Source organism: Pogoniulus pusillus, chromosome 35 (genome assembly GCF_015220805.1).
Source record: "Pogoniulus pusillus isolate bPogPus1 chromosome 35, bPogPus1.pri, whole genome shotgun sequence".
In the NCBI taxonomy this organism is placed as follows: Eukaryota; Metazoa; Chordata; class Aves; order Piciformes; family Lybiidae; genus Pogoniulus; species Pogoniulus pusillus.
Genome location: NC_087298.1, coordinates 11,166,987 through 11,188,762, shown reverse-complemented (window position 1 = coordinate 11,188,762; position 21,776 = coordinate 11,166,987). Strand labels below are relative to the sequence as shown.

The window sequence follows — 21,776 nt, the reverse complement described above, 5'->3', positions numbered from 1 at the left end:
ACTTAAAGGGGCAAGGATGGAGAAGTGGGGAAGGGGAGTGGAAAGGTGGGGAAGGAGGATGGAGAGGTGGGGAAGGGGAGTGGAAAGGTGGGGAAAGAGGATGGAGAGGTGGGGAAGGGGAGTGGAAAGGTGGGGAAGGAGGATGGAGAGGTGGGGAAGGGGAGTGGAAAGGTGGGGAAGGAGGATGGAGAGGTGGGGAAGTGGAGTGGAGAGGTGGGGAAGGAGGATGGAGAGGTGGGGAAGGGGAGTGGAGAGGTGAGGTGAGGAAGGGGATTGGAAAGGAGGGGAAAGAGGATGGAGAGGTGGGGAAAGGGGAGTGGAGAGGTAGGGAGGAGGATAGAGAGGTGGGGAAAGGGGATGGAAATACAGCAGGGCTGGAAAAGGAGCCTTAGAAGGAGGAGGAGATCTTCTTCCCTTATATGGGGGTTGTTTTTCTTGTTATCATTATTGTTAACTGCATTATTAAGTCCATTTAGTCCCTTAAAATTTGGCTTTCAGGAGGCCCTGAGCATTGTCCCAGGCAGCAGCAGCAGCAGCATTTCAGAGCCATCTCCCTTTTAATGGTGGGGGGGGTGAGGGAGGAGGCTGTAAAATGCTGCCACACAGTGCAGCCTTGGTGGAAGGTTTCTGGCATTGCAAGTGCAGTCGTGGGGAGGTTTTAATTACAGGAGTAGAGAGATGATTACAGCTCTTGGGAAGTGTTGGAATTGTCACCAGAGAACAAACTGTCCAAGGGATGTTTTAAAGTGTGGAGCAGCCCAGTTAGCCACCGTGGAGAGCAGGGACTGGGTGCATGGTTTGGGGACTCCTGGATTACTGAGCTAAAAGCTCCCTGTTGTGGTTCTGTTTGTGGGATACAGGCACCAGTACAGAGTGGGAGTTGTCCTGCTGGAAAGCAGCTCCATGGAGAAAGGCCTTGGAATCCAAATTCTCCATGGGACAGCAATGTGACCTTGTGGCCAAGAAGGCCAATGGCATCCTGGGGTGCAGCAAGAAAAGTGTGGCCAGCAGGACTAGGCAGGTTCTTCTCCCCCTCTACTCTGCTCTGGTCAGACCATACTTGGAATTCTGTGTCCAGTTTTGGGCTCCCCAGTTCAAGAGAGGCAGGGATCTATTGGAGAGAGCCCAAGAGAGGCTACAAGGATGACTGGGAAACTTGAGCATCTCTCCTGTAAAGAAAGAGTGAGACCTGGGGCTGTTTCCTCTGGAGAAGAGAAGGCTAAGAGGGGAGCTTATGGATGTCCATAAATATCTGAGGATGGGTGTCAAGATAAGGGGCCAGGCTCTTTGTGCTGGTGTCCAGTGACAGCACAAGGAACAGCAGGCACAGGCTAGAACCCAGGGAGTTCCATCTCAACACCAGGAGAAACTTCTTTATGGGGAGGGTGCTGCAGCAGTGAGGCAGGCTGGCCAGAGAGGTTGTGGAGTCTCCTCTGGAGACTTTCAGACCCCTTCTGGATGTGTTCTTATGCAGTCTGGTCTAGGTGACCCTGCTTCAGCAAGGGGGGTTGGACTTGATGATGAGGGTCTGGAGCAGAGCCCTGTGAGGAGAGGCTGAGGGAGCTGGGGGGGTGCAGCCTGCAGCAGAGGAGGCTCAGGGCAGAGCTCATTGCTGCCTGCAGCTGCCTGCAGGGAGGCTGTAGCCAGGTGGGGTTGGGCTTTGCTGCCAGGCAGCCAGCAACAGAACAAGGGGGCACAGCCTCAAGCTGTGCCAGGGGAGGTCTAGGCTGGATGTTGTTAGGAAGTTGTTGTCAGAGAGAGTGATTGGCATTGGAATGGGCTGCCCAGGGAGGTGGTGGAGTCTTTGTGGCTGGAGGTGTTGAAGCCAAGCCTGGCTGGGGCACTTAGTGCCATGGTGTGGTTGGTTGGGCAGGGCTGGGTGCTAGGTTGTGCTGGCTGAGCTTGGAGCTCTCTTCCAACCTGCTTGATTCTATGATTTCCCATGGCTGGTGGCACAGGGGTGGCTTTATCTCCCAGAAACACTAACTGAGCCACACTTCTCTCTCTGTTGCAGCTGGCACTCAGAGGACCAGCAGGTCCAATGGGTCTGACAGGGCGGCCGGGCCCCATGGTAAGTGAGTGGGCAACCGAGGTTGGGGCAGCCCCAGCTGGCACCAGCTGCATGGGTGCTCTGGGTTCCCTGCATGAATAGCTTTCTTCACGTGGTGGGAATCATCCTCCTGGCTCTCTGGTGGGAAAAATGCAATGAATTGTCCTCTCTGTCCAAAGGGACCCCCTGGCAGTGGAGGGCTGAAAGGAGAAGCTGGAGAAATGGGACCTCAGGTGAGTATGAGCAAACTGGAGGCTGGCCAGGGAGGGTCTGGGTGGAGGGGGGGGAAACAAAGGCATGGAGCAGCCAGTCCTGCTTTAAAGGCTGTTGTGGAGGAGAGAATCAGTGAGCCAGTGCCAGCTGAAAGTGGGAAGGTGTGGGAACATCTGTTTGGCTTGAAAATGTCCTCTCAGCTTTCCAGAGCAGACTCAAGAGGTACCTTTCAGCCAGCAGCACCAAATTCCACAGGTGGTTGTTCTTTCCTGCAAAGACATTTGTGGAGGAGGCCTGTAAATATGAGGCAGGTCAGAGTGTGGGGAGTTCCTGATGCTCAGGAACTTGCTCTTCCAAGCTGTAAATCCTGGGCTAGGGGTAAAATTCCCCTTTTTCCTGATGATGGAGGAAGCAATTTACTTCCATCGGGGATAATCCCACACAGTCTGTGTTCAGGGATGCTCAGTCCTGGCTCTTTCCCCTCTGTGTTTTGAACCTTGGGCTCTACTCAAGGGATTCACAGCCCATTTTGTAGCTTGGTGACCCTGGCAGCCCCAGCAGCAGCTGATCTGAAGTCTGGGCCCATCTGTTGTGCCTCTGAGTGATGCCATTTCTTCCTCTCTCCTTGATTCCTCGCAGGGTCCAAGAGGCATCCAGGGTCCTCCCGGTCCAGCAGGAAAACCAGGCCGCAGGGTGAGTGTCCTGGGAGCTGCACTGATGACCTCATTAACTACAATTTCTGCTAGAAACTGTTTCTGCTGCCAATTCGTTCTTGAGAGCCAAAAGCATTGCACAAGAGCAGGCTGGTGGCCAGCTGGTGGCTTGGCCAGGACCTCTCCATCCATCTGCGCAGACACAAATGAGGATGAGAATGAAAAGCTGGGTGGTGTGGGGACACTGCAAGCCCTCCCTTCCTCCTGTCTTCTCTTTGTTTTGGGGGTATTTTTGGGTGACATTGAGGTTGTAGCTGCAGAAACAGCCCAGGCTGGTTTGGCTCATGCCCAGGTCTCAGGAGCACGTGAGCTGGCTCCAGTCCCCAGAGGGTTTCTGGTGCTCACTCACATGCCTGGTGCTCACTCACATCTTACTTCATCCTCTGGGTGAAGTATTTGCATTTTACTTCATCCTCTGGCATTCAGCTTGCCAGGGGAAGAAACAAGAGAGGCTTTTGTGTGACCTGCTTTTGGCTTTCTTAAAACAAAAAGAAAGTCTCCTTTCAATTTGTGGCCATCCCCATCAGCCTGGCTTAAAATGTGCTGGGAGACAATTATGGCAAGTGAAAGTGAATGACCATGGCCTAGCAGCCCGTGGAGGGCAGCAACTTCACTGCCATTTGTCTCACACACCCCCCACTGGCACCAGGCAGTGCCCGGGGTGCTGCTGCAGAGCCAGAGCAGCAGCAGAGCCAGAGCAGCAGCAGAACCAAAGCAGCATCAGAGGCAGAGCAGCAGCAGAACCAAAGCAGCATCAGAGCCAGAGCATCAGCAGAACCAAAGCAGTATCAGAGCCAGAGCAGCAGCAGAACCAAAGCAGCATCAGAACCAAAGCATCATCAGAGGCAGAACAGCAACAGAACCAAAGCATCATCAGAGGCAGAGCAGCAGCAGAATCAAAGCAGCATCAGAGGCAGAGCAGCAGCAGAATCAAAGCAGCATCAGAGGCAGAGCAGCAGCAGAATCAAAGCAGCATCAGAGGCAGAGCAGCAACAGAACCAAAGCATCATCAGAGGCAGAGCAGCAGCAGAATCAAAGCATCATCAGAGGCAGAGCAACAGCAGAACCAAAGCAGCATCAGAGGCAGAGCAGCAGCAGAACCAAAGCAGTATCAGAGCTAGAACAACATCAGAGCCAGAGCAGCAGTTTTTTCCCTGCCCCTCAGCTGGGGAGCTGTGACTTAAATCAAGCTTTGCTCAACCACGGACCAAGGAGCAGCTGTCCCTGTGGTCCTGCCTTACCCTTTGGATCTGACTTTTGCTTTCCTCTGTTGCAGGGCAGAGCTGGCAGCGATGGTGCCCGAGGAATGCCAGGCCAGACAGGACCAAAGGTAGTGCCATGTGTTTATCAGGTTTTGGAATCATGTTCACCTGCTTTGGAATGGTATTTGTGTGCTTTAGGAACTGTAGCTGTCTGCCTTTGGAATCACATTTATCTGCTGAGGGAGCTGGGGGTGTGCAGCCTGCAGCAGAGGAGGCTCAGGGCAGAGCTCATTGCTGTCTGCAGCTGCCTGCAGGGAGGCTGTAGCCAGGTGGGGTTGGGCTCTGCTGCCAGGCAGCCAGCAACAGAAGAAGGGGACACAGCCTGAAGCTGTGGCAGGGCAGGTCTAGGCTGGATGTTGTTAGGAAGTTGTTGTCAGAGAGAGTGATTGGCATTGGAATGGGCTGCCCAGGGAGGTGGTGGAGTCGCCGTCCCTGGAGGTGTTCAAGCATAGGCTGGATGAGGCACTTAGTGCCATGGTCTGGTTGGTTGTGCAGGTCTGGGTGCTAGATTGGGCTGGCTGAGCTTGGAGCTCTCTTCCAACCTGCTTGATTCTCTGATTCTGTGCTTTTGGAGCTGTATTTATCTGCCTTTGGAATCTGCAGCTCCTTTTTAGCAAGCAGGAGCTGAGGAGCCCTTAGCAAGAGGAGTCCACCTTGCTTGGAAGAGGTTGTTGAAGTAGTCCAGCACCCCCTGCCAAGTTGTTGGCTCCATGTTTGAGAGGGGGAAGTTAAACACACACCTAGAAGGCACAATCACAATCCTTCCTTTTTTGCCTTTTTTTGTTTGGTTTTGTTGTGTTTCACCCTCCCAGGGATGCAAATTTCATTCACTGGATCCTCTTAAGAGTGAAATCTGCTCCCTTGGCTGCAGTTGTTAGAACAAATACTTTGGAATCCCAATTATGAAAAAAACAAACATGAGTGAGCTGTTGGAAACATCCTAAAACACAACTCACACACACAAAAAAACCTACCTATTAACTGGGTGAGGAAATGCAAAAGGCCTGCTGAGGAATTTTAATGCCCTGATTCTTTTTTCAGTGGAGGCCAAATCCTTTCATTCAGCTGTGATCTGCTGGAATTACCCAGGCAAGGAAAAGCAGCAGCAGAGAAATTGAATGCAGGGAAAGTTTGCTCAGGGAATCCTGTAGGAGAAGGTTTAAGTACTTTACTATGTAGCTACTTAAAGCTGGAATAGATGAAGGGGGTTTGATACAGAGGCAGGAGACTGCAAATCATTTATCCAGTAAAGTGCTTTAATGAGAGTCAACTGCCCTCTGAGGATGCCAGGGAAGAAGGGAAAACAGAGCAATGAGCAGTGCTGGAAAGGAGAAGGGAAGCTGCTGTGAGCAGAGATGGAGTTGATGCTCTAGGAGGTGCCAGAAGGAAAGAGCTGTTGGTCACCCTGCATGCACCTCAGCCAGGCTGCTCTGGCCTCAGCTCTGGATGTGCCCAGGTGGCTGAAAACCAGGGGTTTTGTGGTAGGGTGTCCCTGCCCGTGGCAGGGGAGTTGGCACTGGCTGATCCTTGTGGTCCCTTCCAACCCTGACTGATTCTGTGATTCTAAATGCCCAGTGGCATCCTGGCTGGTATCAGGAACAGTGTGGCCAGCAGGACCTGGGAGGTCATTCTGCTCCTCTACTTGGTACTGCTCAGGCCACAGCTTGAGTGCTGTGTCCAGTTCTGGGCTCCTGAATTCAAGACAGCTGTTGAGGTGCTGGAAGGTGTTTGGAGAAGGGCAGCAAGGCTGGGGAGGGGCCTGGAGCACAGCCCTGTGAGGAGAGGCTGAGGGAGCTGGGGGTGTGCAGCCTGCAGCAGAGGAGGCTCAGGGCAGAGCTCATTGCTGCCTGCAGCTGCCTGCAGGGAGGCTGTAGCCAGGTGGGGTTGGGCTCTGCTGCTCAGTGAGGTGGTGGATTGGCATTGGAATGGGCTGCCCAGGGAGGTGGTGGAGTCTTTGTGCCTGGAGGTGCTGAAGCCAAGCCTGGCTGGGGCACTTAGTGCCATGGTCTGGTTGGTTGGGCAGGGCTGGGTGCTAGGTTGTGCTGGCTGAGCTTGGAGCTCTCTTCCAAACTGGTTTATTCTATGATTCTATGAATTGGATTAGAAGCACTTATCCAGAAGGGGAGATGCTTTAAATCCTGGAGAATCCCTGAATTCCACATGTCAAAATGAATGTGCTTGGGGGGGAGGAGGTGAAATAACTTTGAGCCTTTTTTTTGCCCCCCTAGTTTCAATGTATAACTTTGAAATCATCACTGGTCTGGTGGGAGGGAGCAAGCTGAATGTCTGAGGGAGAAAATCCATCCTTCCTTGACACAGAAAGGATAAAAATGGGAGAAAGATCCTCACCAGCAGGTGGAAATGTGAACTAAACTACTTATTTGTCTTTCAGGGTGACCGAGGCTTTGATGGCTTGGCTGGTTTGCCTGGTGAGAAAGGAAATAGAGTAAGTCATCTTCCACTTGTCCTCTGGCCATGGTCTGTGATGAAACCTTGGCAGGAGGAGGGAGTTTCATTACAGGAGGAGGTTTTAAGCTGCTCTGCTTAAAGGGGCTTGTAAGAAAGGTAGGGACAACCTTTTTAGCAGGGCCTGTTGCAGCAAGACAAGGGTTGATAGGTTGAACTAAAAGAGGGAGGTTTCAGCTAGGGAGAAGGAAGGTGGTGAGATCCTGGCCCAAGTTGCCCAGAGAGGTGGGAGATGGAACTGCTCCAAGTCAGATTATTTGGGGCTTTGAGCAACCTGCTCTAGCTGGGGATGTTCCTGCTGGCTGCAGTGGGGTTGGACTGGTTGCCCAGAGAGGTGGGAGATGGAACTGCTCCAAGTCAGGTTGTTGGGGGCTCTGAGTAACCTGCTCTAGCTGGGGATGTTCCTGCTGGCTGCAGTGGGGTTGGCCTGGTTGCCCAGAGAGGTGGGAGATGGAACTGCTCCAAGTCAGGTTGTTGGGGGCTCTGAGTAACCTGCTCTAGCTGGGGATGTTCCTGCTGACTGCAGTGGGGTTGGACTGGATGAGTTTTAAAGGTCTCTTTCCATCCAAATTGTTCAATGCATTTTATTACTGGGGATCAGGCAGTGTTAGGAGAGGATGGAAATGTCCCACAAGAGCATGTGAGATATCACAGCATCCCTCTCAGGCACAGCATCTGCATCCCAGGAAGCTACAGGAGCCTTCTGGGCTTGTTTGGCATTGGAAAGAGGAGGGGAAAAAATCCCTCAATAAAATGCAGCTTAAAGAAAAAGGAGGGGAGAGGGAAAAAGAGAAAAAGGGCAAGGAGCAAAAACCTGCTTCTAGACAGTGCAAGCTGTGGCTGGAAATAGCCCCAAATTATAATGGGATCCTTCTCTTTGCTTTGTAATTAAACAATGGGGAGGAGGAGGGAGGGGAAATATGCAAGGAGGCAGTGGTTTTGGCAGGCTGTTTGTGCCTCCCCTCCCTAGGGAGTGCAGCTCTTGCTTTATGAAGCAAGGGAGTGTTTGAACAGCAGAGATTGCATCGTGATTACAAGGTGCTGCTGCACAGGGAAAGGAAGACAGTGCCTGAGAGAGATGCTTGATCAGCCAGCAATGGAGTAGCATATCCTGGGGAAGGCAGTACCTGTGTGCAGAGCCCCAGTGCCTCTCCTGAAGGAGCTGTAGCACCTGCTGGGTTCCCAGACCTCGCTGTGACATGTCCCCAGTGCATCCCATGAGCTTGGAGGACACCAGTTTCAGTGCTGGAATGCTGTGAGTAGGCAGACAGGAGCTGCTGCTGCTGCTTCAGAAAGCACAGGAGCCAGGAGGCTGTGAGGTCCTTCACAATGGTGCAGCCAAGCCTCAAGCTTGTCACTTGGGTAGAACTTCTCAGCTCTACCCAACTCTTTCTGTCCCCAAAGTGTCTCTACCTCCCCTGAAGCTTTGCTGTTGTTTCTCTCTAGGGTGAGCCAGGCCCCCATGGACCCCCAGGGGCACCTGGAGAGGATGGAGAGAGGGTAAGTCCAGCTCTGGTTTCAGCAGTGCTTTCAATTCAGAGCTCAGCCCTGTCAAGCAGAAGCAGCTCTGCAGTGTTGGCTTTCCACCTTGGGCTATTTGTTTCCTCTGTTGCAGCACAGACACTGACACCTTCCACACCATGGGGCTGGGAGGATTAATTTGTTGTGGCTGGAAAGTGCTTTGAAGGTGGAAAGACCAAACCCTATGTCCTGAGGGGAAGGAACAAGTGTCTGGAGAGCTTTAATCTGAGAGAGAGAGAAAGGAACCATGCGAGGTGTGCAGGGAGAGAAGCTTGGAGGGCATAGCTGGGTAGAAGAACATGAATTTTATGAGCAGAAAAGGAGGCTTTAGAGGGGCTGAGGAAGGAGGAATTGACTTATTCTTAAGAGGCAGCCTCAGGTTTGGGTGATTTAAAAGCAACTCAAAGGAAATAAAACATTTAATGCTCCTGGGGCACCGTTTAATACTCCTGGGGCTCCATGTAATGCTCTTGGGACACCATCCAATGCTCCTGGGATGCTATCCAGTATTCCCAGGGAGCCATCTAATACTCCTGGAGCAGCATCCAATACTTCTGGAGCACCATTCAACACTCCTTGGGTGCCACTCTGTACTCCTGGGGTGCCATCCAGTGGAGCACCATCCAATATTCCTGGAATCCCATCCAGTGCTCCTGGAGTGCCATCCAATACTCCTGGAGTTTCATTCAATACTCCTGGGTTGCCATCCAGTGCTCCTGGAGTCTCATTCAATACTCTTGGAGTCTCATTCAGTACTCCTGGGTTGCTATCCAATGCTCCTGGAGCACCACCCAATACTCCTGGAATCCCATCCAATACTCCTGGGTTGCCATCCAGTACTCCTGGAGTCCCATCCAATACTCCTGGTGTCCCATTCAATGCTCCTGGAGTCCTATCCAATACTCCTGGAATGCCATTCAACACTCCCAGAGAGCCATTCAGTACTCCCAGGGAGCCATCCAATATTCCTGGAGCACCATTCCATATTCCTGGCACATCAGCAGGAGAGGGGAGCAGAGGGATGAAGAATTCTCCCTTTTCTGAAGCAGGTTGTGCAGGGAGCTGATGGAGTCCCCATCCCTGGAGACATTCAAGCTCAGCCTTGGTGGGGCTCTGGGCAGTCTGATCTGGTTGGGGATGCTCCTGCTTCCTGCAGGGGGGGTGGATAAGATGACCTTAAAAGAACCCTTCCAACCTGATGCATTCTATGACTCAACCTCAGGTCTATCTGAGGAGCCCCAGCTTGGCTAAATCCCATTCTCCAGGCAGATCCCATGCTGATTTCCCACTCAGTTTGGCCCTAACTGTGTCCTCACTTCACATGCTCTGAAAGGCTTCTGCCACCACTTCTCTGTTAGCCAAAACCCACCTCTACAAAGAGTGGAGGTGAATTAGGAAGCAGCCTCCCAGCATTGCTATGATTCAACTCCAGGTCTGAGGAGCCCCAGCTTGGCTAAATCCCATTCCCAAGGCAGCTCCCACACTGAGTTCCCACTCAGTTTGGTCCTAACTCTGTCCTTGCCTCACATGCCCTGCCTGAATGGTTTCTGCCACCACTTCTCTGTTACCCAAAATCCACCTTTACAAAGAGTGGAGATGAATTAGGAAGCAGCCTCCCAGCATTGCCAATCTCAGGTCCATTCTGCCCATCACAGTATCAGGCTGCAGGCAGTCTGGGGGCTCCCTCATGCATGGCTACCCCTTCATTGCTCCAGGGAAGTTGGCTTTGGTGGGGGATTGTTGTTTAACAAGAGCCAAACTCCTGCCAAGTGACTGAAGTGCAACTGCTCTGTTCCCTCTCTTGTGCTGCTGTGCAGGGAGATGATGGAGAAGTTGGACCCAGAGGGCTGCCTGGAGAACCTGTGAGTACCTCTTCCTTTGGCTTCATCTGCAGCAGCATTCTTTTGGTCATGGTTTGGATGAGGTCTCCTAAGCAAAATTTGCCTGTTCATACTGGGAGCAGTGTGGGCAGCAGCACAAGGGAGGTTCTTCTGCCCCTGTGCTCAGCACTGCTCAGGACACACCTTCAGTGCTGTGTCCAGTTGTGGACTCCTGAATTGCAGAGAGATGTTGAGGTGCTGGAAGATGTTGAGAGAAGGGCAGCAAGGCTGGGGAGGGGCCTGGAGCACAGCCCTGTGAGGAGAGGCTGAGGGAGCTGGGGGGGTGCAGCCTGCAGCAGAGGAGGCTCAGGGCAGAGCTCATTGCTGCCTGCAGGGAGGCTGTAGCCAGGTGGGGTTGGGCTCTGCTGCCAGGCAGCCAGGGACAGAACAAGGGGACACAGCCTGAAGCTGTGGCAGGGCAGGTCTAGGCTGGATGTTGTTAGGAAGTTGTTGTCAGAGAGAGTGATTGGCATTGGAATGGGCTGCCCAGGGAGGTGGTGGAGTCTTTGTGGCTGGAGGTGTTGAAGCCAAGCCTGGCTGGGGCACTTAGTGCCATGGTGTGGTTGGTTGGGCAGGGCTGGGTGCTAGGTTGTGCTGGCTGAGCTTGGAGCTCTCTTCCAACCTGCCTGATGCCAGGAACTCCACCCTCACCTACAGCTGGTTGAACCAGCTGCTCCTTGGAGTCCCTCCCAAGCTGGCAGTCTGTGATGCTCTGTTCCCAGCACCGCTAAGGTTAAATGAGATGCAAGAGGCGTGAACAAAATAACCTCCTGGTTAACCCAGAGAGCTGCTTTCAGGGATCATCAAGAAAGAGCTGAGTGGTCACTTTGGGACACTGGAGGCAATTTTTTCCCCCCCCTCATTAATATCTGAGTCAATTTTTCACTTCCTTGGCAGTGCTGAAGCCTGCTGCTGCCTGGCTGGAGGTGCTGCTGTGCAGTGCAGCTCGCTGCTGGCTGCTTATTTAATCCAGAATGCATTTCCTTTGTTGTGAAAAGACCATTACCTGTCATTTACCATCAGCTCAGCTTTCAGGATGTCTCATTTTGTTGTTTGAAGGCCTCAGCACGGTGGCCTGAGAGTAATTGATGAGAAGTGTTGGACACACTTCATGTGAGCAAGGAGAGGGTTGGCATTTACGGACTCACTGGGACTAAATTATAGACGAGATGTCTGATGAACTTCTGGGGCAGATTAATCAGCTCAGCTATCTCCTTAGCACATGTCTGAGCAATAACTTATGGGTTATTAACTTCTTAAAAGCTTTTTATGTGCTCAGGTAACACAGTAAGGGAAGAGGGACTCAAATGATGATAATGCATGCAGGGAGGTTTGGTTATGGCGCAGCAAAACAAGGGACAAGATCTCGGCTGGCCAAAGGATTAAACTGCAACAGAGGAGCTGAGAGGTGTCCCTGCCCATGGTGGGGATGTTGGAGGAGATGATCTCTGAGGTCCTTTCCAAGCTGAGCTGTTCTGTGTCTGCCAAAGCTGCTGTCACTGCAAAAGCAGCAGGGTCATTGCCATGCCATCCCTGGTGCTTCCTTGAGCAGGGTGATGCCCACCCTCAGCACTGAGGGGCACTGGAAACACTAATCCCATTTCTTTCCCTCCCCCCCCACCAGGGACCCCGAGGATTGCTGGGACCAAAGGGACCTCCAGGACCCCCAGGGCCACCGGTGAGTGCTGTCATCCTTGGCTGAGCTCTCTGGGCAGAATACCCTGCCCCCATTAATCATTCCAGCAGGGCAGAGAGCTGCAGAACTTGATCCATTTGTGCCATGCCACAAACTGGTGTTCAAGCCCCCACAACCTGCAGCTCCAAGTCTGCCTTCTCCCCTCTTTTCAGTGATGTCACATCCCTTTACGGCAGCTCAGGGTTTGGCCTGAGTAAATATTAATGCCTGGCTCAGGCTGAGAGGGAAGAATGAGAGTTATTAACACAGTGGCTTTGCTATTAACTTTTGCTTGAGGGCTGGTGAGCCTTTCAAGCAGTTTGTTCATGTTTGGGGTGAAAGCCAAGGGAAGGACAAGCTGGTTTTCATTCAGGAGGCAGTCAGCTTCTCTGTCCTGCACTGCTGGAAGTGCTGATGCAGGAGCTCGCTCCCCAAATCACTGCAGCTCACTCAAGCCCCTCAATGTTCAAAGCAAAACCTGGGCTGCTGCTGGAGCTGGAGGGGTCAGCATGTCATGGGCAGAGTCGTGCAGCCCTTAAGCTGTGCCCAGCAGGTCAAGGGAGGTTCTCCTTCCCCTCTGCTCTTCCCTGCTGAGACCTCATCTTGACTACTGCCTTCAGGTTTGGGCTCCCCAGGTGAAGAGGGACAGGGATCTGCTGGAGAAGGTCCAAGGGAGGGCTGTGAGGATGATGAGGGGAGTGGAGCACTGCCTGGTGAGGAGAGGCTGAGGGACCTGGGGCTGCTTAGGCTGGAGAAGAGAAGACTGAGAGGGGATTGAATCAATGTCTATAACTATCTGAGGGCTGGGGGTCAGGAGAGTGGAACAGGCTCTGCTCACTGCTGCCTTGGATAGGACAAGCAGCAATGGATGGAAGCTGCAGCACAGGAGGTTGCAGCTCAATACAAGGGGGAACTTCTTGCCTGGAAGGGTCCCAGAGCCTGGCACAGGCTGCCCAGAGAGGTTGTGGAGTCTCCTTCTACAGTTGGGGCTATTCAGTCTGGAGAAGAGGAGGCTCCCAGGTGACCTTCTTGTGGCCTGCCAGCATCTGAAGGGGGCTACAGGAAAGCTGGGGAGGGACTTTTGAGCCTGTGAGGGAGTGGCAGGAGTGGGGGGAATGGAGCAAAGGTGGAGGTGGGGAGAGTGAGGCTGGAGGTGAGGAGGAAGTTGTTGAGCAGGAGAGTGGTGAGAGGCTGGCAGGGGTTGCCCAGGGAGGTGGTTGAGGCCCCATGGCTGGAGGTGTTTGAGGCCAGGCTGGCTGAGGCTGTGTGCAGCCTGCTCTAGGGTAGGGTGTCCCTGGGCATGGCAGGGGGGTTGGAACTGCCTGCTCCTTGTGCTCCCTTCCAACCCTGCCTGATTCTATGACTTCTTCAAGTGCTGCCTGAACTGGATCTGTCTGCTTCAGCCAACACCTTTAGAAAGCTGTTCCCTTTCCACATGCTCCCCAGAGGATCTCCTGATGCTTTCTTCTTTCCGTGGCCGTTTTGGGTGGTGCCAAAGAATGCCAATTTTTCTCTGTTGGTTTGTTTGGTTTTTTTTTAATTAGTGCTTTTTTTCTTGCCTCTTTTGTCAGGGTGTGGCTGGCATGGATGGGCAAACAGGTCCCAAAGGAAATCAGGTAAGTTCTTCCCTGCAGATTTCACAGGCAGCCCTGGTGTTACATAAAGCAGAAGGTGAAAACGGACTGGGTTTAAATTAGCTTTGCTAATTGCTTTTTTAGCCTGGTCTAGATTCCTATCAGAAAACCTCAGAGAGGATCTTCCTGCAGGAAATGGATGTTAATTTATTGTAATTTCTGATGGAATTACACATTATTTCCCCATGAAAGATCAAACCTCCTCCATCGAGCTGTGCGTCGCTCTAGTGAATAGCGAAACGCAGCCCTGAAAGAGTTGGGGGAAGAGGAGGGGGTGGGGGGAAGGAAATCTTCTTGTGCCTCATGCTTTGTACTAATGGGATGAAATGGACTCCCTGCAGAAGAGCCAAGCCAGGTAGCATTAGAGCTCTGCCCTGCTCAGCTCATTTAGGCTGCACATCCATGCAAGGGAACCCTGAATAACTTCACCCCCTCCCTTTCCCACCGCGGACAGAAGCTGCTTCCCGCTCCCAGTTGCCAGCAATGGGTTGGGGATGGGGTTGAGGTGCTGTGGGAGGATGAAGGGTTGTTTAGGGGCAGGAGCCAAGGTGCCCAAGGAAGCACCAGCTCCACTCTCACCTTTCTTGCCTTCAGCTCTGCCCTTGTCTCTTTTCAGGGTCCTCAAGGGGAGCCAGGGCCCCCAGGGCAGCAGGGTAACCCAGGTGCTCAGGTAAGAGGAATGCTCTCTGCCATGGGGAGGAAAGAGGAATGGTCCTTCTGAACCAGCTTCACTCCTCCATCAGAGATGGGACCAGCACCATGGAGATGTGCTGGGAATTAGCTTGATGATAACATCACTGGCCCAAAACCTTCCTGGAGATGCTCCCTCCAGTTCTCCTCTGGCTGCCACGGTGCAAAGCCAAACCCAGGTCTCTTCGGCTGAGCCTCACCTTGTGCCTTCTGTCTGACTTTTACCACCCCCCAGGCCAGTTGCTCTGAAGCCAGAGAGGTAATAGAGAGGCCCAAGCCTTGTTCTCAGCCTTCTCCATGGCTCTCAGCCTTCTCCATGGCTCTCAGCCTTCTCCATGGCTCTCAGCAGGTCTTGCTGCTCTGAGCATTGGAATGGGCTGCCCAGGGAGGTGGTGGAGGCACCATCCCTGGAGGCGTTCAAGAAAGACTGAATGAGGCACTTAGTGCCATGGTCTGGTTGACTGGCTAGGGCTGGGGGATAGATTGGACTGGATGATTTTGGAGGTCTCTTCCAACCTGCTTGATTCTATGATTCTATGTCTCCATCCTGGGGCTGAGCCTGGCTGTGCACAGCAGAGCACCGCAGCTCTCTGGGGCAGGTGTGCAGGGCACAGATGAGACTTTAGCCTCTCTCACAAGCCGAGAAGGAATGGAGCTGGGGAAATCCTCAGCCACGGCAGGCACCAGTGCTCAGCTGAGGCTCTGCCAGCACGCACTTGGAAGGAATAGCTTGTTCCTTAACGATCCTAGCTCAGGTTTCTTTTTGTTCCCTCTTCACAGGGTCTTCCAGGTCCACAAGGCGCAATCGGTCCCCCAGGAGAGAAAGTAGGTTTGAATGCTGCAGCTTTGACTTAAACCAACTGTTGCCATTCATATGCATTTGCTGCTTCAGCTGCTCCTTTGCCCCAGATGCAACATCTGTTTGCAGCTGTGCCCATGAAAGTCTAATGCCTCTCGTTCCAGACGGAAGGGAGACAAGAGAGGATGGTTTACCTCTAATTCATAATATTTGCATTCATTTCCCCTCTCAAGAGAAATGTTTTGGAAGCAGCCTATGGTAAAACATAAGGAGAGGGCTGGAAATTGCCTTTATCTGTGGGCTAAATGCCTGGAAGTCTGAGTGGGATGGTAATGGGGAAAAGCCCATGGATTTGGCTCCTTCAACCAAGCTCCCCTCTCTTTGCCTCCTCTCTGCTCCCCACCAGCTCTCTCTGATTTTCCATGCTGTCGAGGTGGGGTAGATGCTCACCTTAATTCCCCCCAGGGCAGCCTTGGGACCATCAGGATTTAGCCCATGGGAAGTTTTCCCTGCAGAGCAGGAGTCCTCTGGGTGTTTGCTCAGCTGCTGTCGAGTGGGATGCAGCCTGTGTCCCACAGTCTGCCCCAGGAGAATCCTCCACTTGGTTTGGCAACGTGGAGTGGATTCAGATGGTTCATAATTACCCTGTGAGGGAGCACAGAAGCAGTTCTGCCAGCGAAGGGGCTCTCAGGTGGCAGTGCTGAGTCACACAATCGTGACACCAGTGGCACTCTCCACAGAGTGGGAGATCCAGGGGTTGCTTAGCTAAAAAGGAGCAGGTGTTGATCTGTTGGAAGGTAGGAGAGCCCTGCAGAGGGACCTAGAAAGGCTGCATGGGTGGGCAGAGGCCAAGGGGATGAGACTGAACAAGGTCAAGGGCAGGGGCCCACACTTTGGCCACAACAACCCCAAGCAGCACTACAGGCTGGGGACAGAGAGGCTGAGAGCAGCCAGGAAGAAAGGGACCTGGGGGTACTGGTGAATAGTAGGCTGAAAATGAGGCAGCAGTGTGCCCAGGTGGGCAACAGAGCCAATGGCATCCTGGGCTGGCTCAGGAGCAGTGTGGGCAGCAGCACAAGGGAGGTTCTTCTGCCCCTGTGCTCAGCACTGCTCAGGCCACCCCTGGAGTGCTGTGTCCAGCTCTGGGCTCCTGAATTGCAGAGAGCTGTTGAGGTGCTGGAAGGTGTTTGGAGAAGGGCAGCAAGGCTGGGGAGGGGCCTGGAGCAGAGCCCTGTGAGGAGAGGCTGAGGGAGCTGGGGGTGTGCAGCCTGCAGCAGAGGAGGCTCAGGGCAGAGCTCATTGCTGCCTGCAGCTGCCTGCAGGGAGGCTGTAGCCAGGTGGGGTTGGGCTCTGCTGCCAGGCAGCCAGCAACAGAAGAAGGGGACACAGCCTCAAGTTGTGCCAGGGCAGGTCTAGGCTGGATGTTGTTAGGAAGTTGTTGTCAGAGAGAGTGATTGGCACTGGAATGGGCTGCCCAGGGAGGTGGTGGAGTCTCCATCCCTGGAGGTTTTTCAGAGGAGGCTGCATGAGGCACTTGGTGCCATGGCTTAGTTCATTAGAAGGGTTAGATGCTAGGCTGGACTCGATGATCCCAGAGGTCACTTCCCACCTGGTTAACTCTGTGATTCTCTGCTGCTCTGGAGTCTGTGGTCCTTGCAGCTGCTGATTCTCTCTTTGCTTTTAGGGCCCCCTGGGCAAACCTGGTCTTCCTGGCATGCCTGGTGCAGATGGTCCTCCGGTAAGTCCTCCTCTCCTGGGTCTCTGCTTTGCACCAGGGACCTGACCCTGCACCCATCCCCCCGGGGGTGCACCAGGTGAAGCATGTCAGCCTGCAAGCCTGGGGCCAAGGGGTCGAGTTGGGAGAAGCCCTGTCTCAACTCCAAGCTCACAGTGCAGCGCTGGGCACTCATCATCATCTCTTTGGGACTCTCTCTCTTCTCCTCCAGTTTCTCTTCTCTGGTTTAGGTAGGTTGGCAGCTCACAGAGGTGGGGACTGCCTGTGCCTGTGTGGTTTTGCATACCACAGCCCCAGGTTGTCCTCATGTCACTGGAGGCTGCTGGGTAGTGCTGCAGAACAGCGATAAGGACAGGTTGAATTTGCTTGTCACTGTTGTATTCTTGCAGCCTCCTCCTAATCCTACTTTAAACATCATTTGCTTCTTGCTCCAGAAATTGGTCTTCACAAATCTCTGGCTGTTAAAACCTGATCTCATTTCCACACACATCAGAGGTGCCTGGATTTAAGAGTGACAAATGTAAGGCAGTTACGTTGCACTAATGCAAATGCAAGAGCATGGCCAAGGAGTGGGGGAGGGGAGGGTAACCCACTCCCTCTCCCACCCTGGGATTATCATTCCTGTGGAGGGCACTTGGAACATTCATACCCTTGTTAGCTGAGTCAACAGAGCAGCTAAAGCAAAGCCCAGAACATCTCTCAGGCTGTAGCTTTTCCATGTGAAATTCCTGCAGCAGCCTTCAGGGAAGCTCAGCTGGAGGAGGCACAGGCTCTGTTTTCATGCAGACCGAAGGCTTTGTGTGAGACCTGCAAGCTGAGCAGGTCTGGGGCTTGCGTGGCCACAGGTCCTTGGCCAGGAGCAGCCTGGTACAGTGTGCAGGTTTGTGTGCCTGGGGGTTTGCTCTTTCCAAGGACCAAACCTCATCCCTGTTCTCCCTTAGAGAAAGTGGTCTTAGGAAATCCCTGAGGGCTTAAAGCCTCTCGCTGCTGAAACCCAACCGAGCTGCTCATCAGTTTTTGAGCTCAGCAGCAGTGATGGCAATGGACGTTCTGCAAACGGTGATGGCTTTAGTGCAGAGCAGACAAAGGCTTTTCAAATCTCACTGCACTTCTATCTCACCACCCCTGGGGTGCAGAGAGAGCTCAGGGGCCGAAGGCACTCAGGGTTCTACATCCTTGATTTGTGCAGTGCTGCTCTTGGTGCCATTTAAACTCGCAGGACACATTCAGCTTGCATTTCCCCCTGCCTTTTTGTGGCTGGAGGGAGGGGGGGGGAAATGACAGCTGAAGTTTTGTTTCTTTATTGAACCAGCTTGCTTTATGAAATCCAGCTCCTCTGACATTCCCATGCTGCAGACTACTGATGGAAAGCATCCCTGGGATGTCCCTTGTTCTATTGTTCAATCACCTGAGTGTTTAGAGGGGAGTTCATAAGTAAAGGAGCTGTGGAGTGCAGAAGGTCTTAGTGGCTTGACAGCAGCTGGATGTGCTTTCAGCAGCTTTATAAAGCTGCAAATCCCTGGATGAGCACTGGTTGCCCTTGCAGGGGCTCCTTGTTTTGCACTGACACTGCCAACCAAGAGGTCACCTTCATCCTGCCTCCCTTTCGGTTCCAACAGGAGGGAAATCATCGCTAAAGCTCACTCTAATGGACCTCTCCCAGCACTCCTTAATCCTCCAAGCTATAGCTGAGGCAATTCACACTTCGTTTTCAACTGCCTGCAAGCCCAGTGAAAGGCTTCCAAAGGCAATGAATGATGAGAATGCGTTGCAAACTCCTGGATGTTGAGTTATTCAGCATCAAATCCCAAGAGGAATGCTGGCCAGCATCCAGCCAGCTGGCTTCTAACCGGGGATGCAGGTTAGCTGAGGGTTTGTCATGAGATCTTGTAATAGACTCGAGGAATTAGGGAATTAATGAGAGGCTCTGCCCAGTCTGGGCATCTTGTGACCTTCACAAGTTTGCTGACACATGGAGTTAATTTTATCTGTTTCCCTGACTGCAAAAATGTGCCTGCTGCTTGCTGCTGAGCTCACCCAGCTGTTCTGATAGGTGAAGGGTAGTGCAAAATGGTTTCTGCTTCTCTGCTGAAAGGTGCTGAGGACTGGAAGTGTAGAAGGACCAGGCTGAGTACCACCAAGGCTCCCAGTGCAGCTCTCTTCCTTTGGAGAAAGCTTACCCTTGCAAATTGGCTTTCTGGGGTGGGCTGCTTGTGCCAGAAAGAGCTTCCTGGAGAGCAGCAGCTGTTCTCTCACATATACATCCAAGATGCCTTTATTGCTTGTTGGCTTCTGAAGCATTAGATGTGCACTAAACCCATTCCCCTTTTTCCTTTGTCTGCTCTTATCAACAGGGGCATCCTGGCAAGGAAGGTCCTCCTGGAGAGAAAGGGAGTCAGGTAAGTGTTGAGATCCTCAGGGATCCATCCTGGAGTCTCCTTCTCTGGTGAGATTCCAACTCCACCTGGCCATCGTAGGCAAGCTGCTGTGGCTGCCCCTGCTTGAGCAGAGAGGTTGGACTGGATCATCTCCAGAGGTCCTTTCCAGCTCCACCATTCTTGCAGGGTAGTGAGGGTGGGAAGGAGATGTCTGCAGGGCATGCATCAGACACAGTGCCCAGCACAGCTCTGGGTGCCCATGGGAATTTGCAGCTACTGGTGCCAGGGAGAAGCTTTTTGAGCATCTCCTCTTCCACACAGATAGAGCTAAAGGACATCACCTCCAAGTGCCTCAAGCAATAATTCTCTCCCTGATCATCTTTGCTGCATTACAGCAAACCCAGGATGGTTTCAAGGGAGGAGAGAGCAGAACATGTCCTTCCTCTCAGAGAACTTCTTCCTTGAGCCAAACCACAGCTCACCAATCCTATGTGTAAATCCCCTTTCTAACAAGTCACTGCTCTCTTGTCTCTTCTATTCCTCCTTTCCTATCACATGGACCTTGGCAATTGGCACATCTCAGTGCAGCTGCTCAAAGTGATGTCCTTGGAGCACTCTGTCATCCTGTGAGCTGTGTTTCAGCTGGCTGCTGCCATTTCTACCTGGTGTGAAGCAGAGGGTGGTTGGGATGTTTGCTTTCCACACATCCTCCTTATGGCTGCAGCTTCCTGTTGATTTTTGATGGCTTTTTGACTTGCTTCCATTTCTTTCTACCCCAGGGTCCACCAGGGCCTCAGGGCCCCATCGGTTATCCAGGACCACGTGGAGTCAAGGTAAGGATGAAGGAATGATGTCCCTGGGCTTGCTTGTTCAGCTTGACTTCTTGGTCTTGTGCTGGAGAGGAACACTGCCTGTGGGCACAGATGCCCTAGCAGGGCACTTAGGACCACCTCAGTGACCAATCAGATTTGCTGCATGGTCCAGCATGTTCTGAGGGGCCACAACATCAGGATCACAGACTCACAGGATGTCAGGGGTTGGAAGGGACCCAAAGAGGTCATTGAGTGCAATCCCCCCTGCCAGAACAGGACCATACAATCTAGCTCAGGGCACACAGGAACACATCCAGACAGGGCTTTGAAGCTCTCCAGAGATGGAGACTTCACAACCTTGCTGGGGAGCCTGTTCCAGTGCTCTGGGACCCTTCCAGTCAAGCAGTTCCCCTTTGTGTTGAGCTGGGACCTGCTGTGCTGCAGCTTCCATCCATTGCTCCTTGTCCTATCCCAGGCAGAGCCTGTTCCACTCTTCCTGACACCCAATCCAGAAGGTCTTTACTATGAGGGTGGTGAAACACTGAGACAAATTGCCCATTAGCCTGCAGAAGAGGAGGCTCAGGGCAGAGCTCATTGCTGTCTACAACTACCTGCAGGGAGGCTGTAGCCAGGTGGGGTTGGGCTCTGCTGCCAGGCAGACAGCAACAGAACAAGGGGACACAGCCTCAAGCTGTGCCAGGGCAGGTCTAGGCTGGATGTTGTTAGGAAGTTGTTGTCAGAGAGAGTGATTGGCATTGGAATGGGCTGCCCAGGGAGGTGGTGGAGTCTCTGTGCCTGGAGGTGTTGAAGCCAAGCCTGGCTGGGGCACTTAGTGCCATGGTGTGGTTGGTTGGGCAGGGCTGGGTGCTAGGTTGTGCTGGCTGAGCTTGGAGCTCTCTTCCAACCTGCTTGATTCAGTGTTTCTGTAAGAGGTGCTGGAGGCTCCATCCCTGGAGGCATTCAAGGTCAGGCTTGACAGAGCTCTGAGCAACCTGATCTAGCTGGGGCTGTGGCCACTGCTGCAGGGGGAGGATGGGATTGGACCAGGTGACCTTGAAAGGTCCCTTCCAACCCAATGCCCTCTGTGATTCTCTGAGGCTTCCAAGCCCTCTGCTGTCCAATAACCCCTGCTGGCACCCTTCAGCGCTTTGGAGAGAGCTTTTTCTCTCTTAATTCTTTGTGAGCATGGCCTCAGTCCCATTCCAATCGTTTCCAGTTTACAACCCGAGTAAATCTCAGCCAGAATGTGAAGCCTTTAACAAGGCTTGTTAATAAAACAAAGCAGCCTATTACCCAAACAAAGCAAGCTTTTCATGCTCCTGATCCAAAACCTTGTTAGACCAAGCTTTCACGGCTCAGCAACGGACTGAATTCCAGCTCTTTCCTCACTCCTGCAGCTCCTGCATGCTGATAAGATGGCAGGAGGGGATTTTTTTTTCCTCTTGCCTGGTTTCCCCCTCCAACCTTTTCAGCTCTGCCTGTTATGCCCATCAAGATCTATCAGTTCAGGGGCAGATGCATCCTGCATCCCCAAAGTGCAATGAATCTGCAGGGGCTTCAGAGCTTCACACAGCTTCACAGATTGCAATTGGGATGGAAGGGACCCTTGAAGGTCATCTTGTGCACCCCCCACCCCCTACAGGCAGCAGGGATACTTCCAACTGGATCAGGCTGCCCAGGACCACATAGAAGCATAGAAAGGTTTAGCTTGGAAAGGACCTCAAAGCTCAGCCAGTTCCAACCCTCTGCCACAGGCAGGGACACCTCTCATTAGAACAAGGTTGCTCAAGGCCTCATCCAAACCTGGTCCTGAACACCTCCAGGGAGGCTGTGGAGCACAGAAGCACAGAATGTGATCTTTGATCACATTCTGTGCTTCTGTGCTCCACAGCCTCCCTGGGCAACCTGTGCCAGGGTCTCACCACCCTCACTGTACACAACTTCTTCC

At 52.9% G+C, this 21,776-nt stretch overlaps 1 protein-coding gene across 2 annotated transcripts in view; it reads left to right on the top strand.

The window, feature by feature from the left end:
• Window positions 1–21,776, top strand: part of COL5A1 (collagen type V alpha 1 chain) — a 213,993-nt gene that overhangs the window by 125,921 nt on the left and 66,296 nt on the right. For both annotated transcript variants that reach the window (XM_064171508.1, XM_064171507.1), the window contains exons 14-27: window positions 2,015–2,071; window positions 2,230–2,283; window positions 2,903–2,956; window positions 4,253–4,306; window positions 6,631–6,684; window positions 8,151–8,204; window positions 10,043–10,087; window positions 11,730–11,783; window positions 13,352–13,396; window positions 14,031–14,084; window positions 14,885–14,929; window positions 16,588–16,641; window positions 18,993–19,037; window positions 19,796–19,849. In XM_064171508.1, coding sequence (XP_064027578.1) covers window positions 2,015–2,071; window positions 2,230–2,283; window positions 2,903–2,956; window positions 4,253–4,306; window positions 6,631–6,684; window positions 8,151–8,204; window positions 10,043–10,087; window positions 11,730–11,783; window positions 13,352–13,396; window positions 14,031–14,084; window positions 14,885–14,929; window positions 16,588–16,641; window positions 18,993–19,037; window positions 19,796–19,849 — 723 coding nt within the window. The remainder of the gene's footprint in view (window positions 1–2,014; window positions 2,072–2,229; window positions 2,284–2,902; window positions 2,957–4,252; window positions 4,307–6,630; window positions 6,685–8,150; window positions 8,205–10,042; window positions 10,088–11,729; window positions 11,784–13,351; window positions 13,397–14,030; window positions 14,085–14,884; window positions 14,930–16,587; window positions 16,642–18,992; window positions 19,038–19,795; window positions 19,850–21,776) is intronic.